The sequence below is a fragment of the Psittacula echo genome (assembly GCF_963264785.1).
Source record: "Psittacula echo genome assembly, chromosome: 7".
Lineage (NCBI taxonomy): Eukaryota > Metazoa > Chordata > Aves > Psittaciformes > Psittacidae > Psittacula > Psittacula echo.
The window spans coordinates 54,054,125-54,058,615 of NC_137740.1; the positions used below are offsets into that span (position 1 = coordinate 54,054,125).

The window sequence follows — 4,491 nt, forward strand, 5'->3', positions numbered from 1 at the left end:
CCCGTTAGCCCTGCGAGCAGCGCCGAGGGCCGGTACCGCGATGTACCGGTTAGCGAGTACCACACGTGGAAACCGCCACGCTCTTTGATAGCAGGAAGGATGTCGCTTGCGCTATTCTTAGACCTGCGGCGACACGTCTAAGGCCTTCCTCTACAACCTCGCCGCGGCGCTGCCCGGGACTTCCACCTTGGCCGTGCGGCGGGGCCGAGCCTCCGGCTGGTCGCGGCCAACACCCTGGGGCAAAGGGGGCGGTGGGGTTCACCCTATCCATGCGAGCGCGGCGGCAGCAGGCGGGAGCGACCCCGTCGCGCCTGCGCGGTGCTGGCCCGCTAGCTGCCCGTGCGGCCGGGCCATACCCAGCGTGCCGCGCGGCGCGCATGTGCAGTGCCGGGCGCAGAGGCTGCTAATTCCATTGTGGAGCGGACGCGGCGTTATTTTTAACTGGAGGCGGCGGCGGGAGCCGTAAGTGCAGCCCGGGCCGGGGGCCGCCCGTCGGCGCGGGTGGGGGTGGCGGCGATGCGCCCGGGCGGCGGCTGTAGGGCTGCCGCGGGAGCGAGCCGTTGAAGCGGACGCCCGCCAGCGAGGCAGCGAGCGGTGTCCGGCGGGCGGGCGAGCGGCGGGTCCCGCAGCCCCTCTGGGCCGCGCCTCCTCTCCGGCCCGCCTTCCCGGGGGATGAAACTCGGCAGCGGCTTCCTCGGCGGCGGCGGCAGCAGCACCAAGAGGGCGGCGGCTATGGAGCCCACCTTTACCCCCGGCATGGTTATGTTCAACCACCGCCTGCCCCCGGTCACCAGCTTCACCCGGGCGGCCGCACCCCCCCCGGCGGCCCAGCACCCCCCGCAGTGCGTGTTACCTCCGGCCTCCGCCGCCGCTTCCTCCACGGCGGCGGCCGAACCACCGGCGCCTCCTCCCCCTCAGGACATGACTTTCAAGAAGGAGCCGGCGGGGGCTTTCCCCTCCGTGCCCTCCTCCTCGCAGAGGAGCCCCTGGGGCTTTCTGCAGTCCCTCGTGAGCATCAAGCAAGAGAAGCCCAGCGAGCAGGATGAGGAGGAGCAGCAGCAGCCGCAGCACCACCACCACTATGGGGGGCTCTTCGGGGGAGTGGGGGAGGAGAGGTCCCCCGGCCTAGGGAGCAGCAGCAGCGGCGGCGGCAGCAGCGAAGGAACCGGCCAGAGTGTGATTCAGGACCTCAGCCTTCTTCATCATCTGCACCAGCATCCCCACCGAGACCTGTTACTGAGTGGCAGAGGCGAGGGCACCCCTGGGAGCTCGGGTGAGCCAAAGCACGATGCCCAGGTCAAGAAGGCAAAGAGGCCAAAGCCAGAAACTCAGGGAATCAAAGCCAAGCGGAAGCCAAGCGCTTCATCCAAACCCCCCCTGGTGGGAGATGCAGAAGGTGCCATTGCGTCCCCCAGTCAGAAACCTCATGTCTGTGAACACTGCAGTGCTGCCTTCAAGAGCTCCTATCACTTGCGCAGACATGTGCTCATTCACACAGGGGAGAGGCCTTTCCAGTGCAGCCAGTGCAGCATGGGTTTCATCCAGAAGTACTTACTGCAGAGGCACGAGAAGATCCACAGTAGGGAGAAGCCTTTTGGGTGCGACCAGTGTAGTATGAAGTTCATCCAGAAGTACCACATGGAAAGACACAAGAGGACGCATAGTGGAGAAAAGCCATACAAATGTGATACTTGTCAGCAGTATTTTTCAAGGACTGATAGACTGTTGAAGCACAGAAGAACATGTGGGGAAGCCATAGGTAAAGCAGGGGCTGGAATGGAGCTCGGATCATCCAGTAACATGGGTAGCTTGGCTGCATTGTCTCAGGGAAATACAAGTTCCTCAAGGAGAAAAAGTAAAACAAAAAGTACATCCACTGAAAACAAAGGAAATAAGTGTAGCAGTAAAGTAACTGAATCTCAAATTACAAGTAATGTGGCCATGCCAAATTATGCAGTTGATATTCCTGTTGTGTCTTCCAGTGGTGGTCTAGTTGGCACAGGCGTAGAAGAACTTCAGAAGAAGGTGCCAAAATTGGTCTTGAAAAAAGGAAGCAGAAAACAGACAGACAAAAACTACCTTAATTTTGTATCACCACTGCCAGATATTCTAGGGCAAAAACCACTGTCTGGGAAACAGAGTGGCTCTCTTGGCCTAGTAGCCAATACTGGTGTAGAAACTATTGGCCTTCTCCAAAGTACAGGTGGTAAACCAGGTCAAATAAGTAGCAATTATGATGATGCCATGCAGTTTTCAAAGAAAAGAAGATACTTACAAACTGCAAGCAGTAACAGTGCCTTTTCAATTAATGTCGGACACATGACTTCCCAGCAGTCCGTCATCCAGTCTGCAGGTGTTAGTGTTATGGATAATGAAACTCCACTATCTCTTATTGATTCTGCATCTTTAAATAGTGAAATAAAGTCTTGCCATGACAAGTCATGTATTCCTGATGAAGTCTTACAGAGCCTTTTGGACCAGTACTCTCACAAATCGGAAGGCCAGAAAGAAGATCCTTTCAGTATAACTGAACAGCGTGTGGACTTGCACACCTCAGGAGAGCATTCAGAGATGGTTCAGGAAGAAAACTTGAGCCCTAACTCTCAAACAGTTTCAAATGATAAAGCAAGCATGTTGCAAGAATACTCCAAATACCTCCAACAAGCCTTTGAAAGAACAACCAATAGCACTGGTTTTGCTTTTGGACCCAGTTTCCAGTTTGTTAGTTTGTCTTCAACTCTCCATAACCACACTCTGTTTCAAGACAAACAGATATACACTACGTCACCGCTTGAGTGTGGCTTCAGCCAATCTGTTACCTCAGTATTGCCAACTGCGTTGCCAAAACCTCCATTTGGGATGTTGCTTGGATCTCAGCCAGGCTTTTACTTGTCTGCTTTGGAGGCTACGCATCAACAGTTGACTCCCTCTCAAGAGCTGGATGATCTCATTGATCCGCAGAAAAACCTAGAGACTTCGTCTAACTACCAGTCGACATCTCAGAAACTGACTGGCCAGAAGGAACAGAAAAACTTAGAATCCTCAGCAAGCTTTCAGATCCCATCTCAGGAGTTACCTAGCCAGATAGATCCTCAAAAGGACATAGAGCCTAGATCAACCTACCAGATCGAGAACTTTGCACAAGCGTTTGGTTCTCAGTTTAAGTCGGGCAGCAGGGTGCCAATGACTTTTATCACTAACTCTAATGGAGAAGTGGACCATAGAGTAAGGACTTCAGTGTCAGATTTCTCAGGGTATACAAATATGATGTCTGATGTAAGTGAGCCATGTAGTACACGAGTAAAAACCCCAACCAGCCAGAGTTACAGGTAAGGTCCTGACTGTGACGAGGCTGTGGGGTCTTCTTAATGTAATTTTGTTTTACTTTGACAACACTGCCATTGGAATGTTTCTACACAGTCCTATTAAGAATAATGTAACATGCCCTTTCAATGCAACTTTTCATATTTAGTTTATTTTTAGTGTGATTTTTTTAGATCTGTTTATTACGGTTTTTAATCAAAAAATCAATAGATTAAAATAGTGGTTTTGTTCAAGTGACAATGTTTAGCAATCAAATTTACATTATATAGATTGTCAGGGAATAGCCCAAAAGATTAAAATGCAAAAAATTAACTTTGTTCCTAGGACTAAGGTTTATTCTAATTGCTTTACTCTCAGGAAAGTGTAATGAAGCATGGGAATTCTATGCACCAGTAGTGTATTGGAACTTCCAATTTACAGATAGTGACAAATATATATCAGCTTTTTGAGGAAGGGATCTATGACATTTCAAATTGCTGTCTTTAATGTCTGGGCTGATATGAATTTTGCTACCTAAATCTTGTTGTTTTTAAACTACCCTTGTTCTTCCAGGTGATGCTCATTCCAGGCAGGTGGAGCAAATATTCTTGGGTCTGTTTGAAGAGCCCAGAATGGTAGCTTTAATATAAACAATAATGTCCCCAGAACTCCAATGTAAGACTGTAATTCCAGAAAGAGATTCTGTTGACACAAACCACGAGAGCAAAACGTGTGTGTCTGGTTCAGGTCTTTAGAACCCCAACTTGAAACTACAGTCATAATCCAGATAGGCTTTTGGGATACATTATTTATTATACATGGCTCAAAAATGTTGGTCTCCTGCTCTGCCCTTTTTTCATGTCCTTTTAGTGTATAAGGTTTCCTCTCTTTTGTTGTGCTTCCAGGTCCTCTGGACTTAATCCTGGGGTCTGTTCTGCTTCTTAATTTACGCCTTTTCTTCCCCTTCTTCCTTACTCACCTTCTCATCTCAACTTAATAGCTAGCATTTAAAAAGATTTACATTCCAGAACGTGCTTATCTTATTATGTACTTTCTGATGTCTTATAACATCAGATGATGAACAATAAACACCCACATGTTTTAAAATTATGTCAAGGTTTCCATGTACAATAAGAAATAATCTACTCCCAATTGTACATACTAAGGCCCATGTCCTGCATCAGGATC

General features: G+C 49.7%; 1 protein-coding gene across 1 annotated transcript; it reads left to right on the forward strand.

Annotated features, from left to right (window-relative positions):
- Window positions 1-672: 672 nt before the first annotated feature.
- ZNF281 (zinc finger protein 281) lies at window positions 673-3,333 on the forward strand (the record flags this gene model as incomplete). The annotated part of the gene is made up of 1 exon (XM_080623398.1): window positions 673-3,333. The coding sequence occupies one exon, from the start codon at window positions 673-675 to the stop codon at window positions 3,331-3,333; it is 2,661 nt and encodes an 886-aa protein (XP_080479524.1).
- Window positions 3,334-4,491: the final 1,158 nt, after the last annotated feature.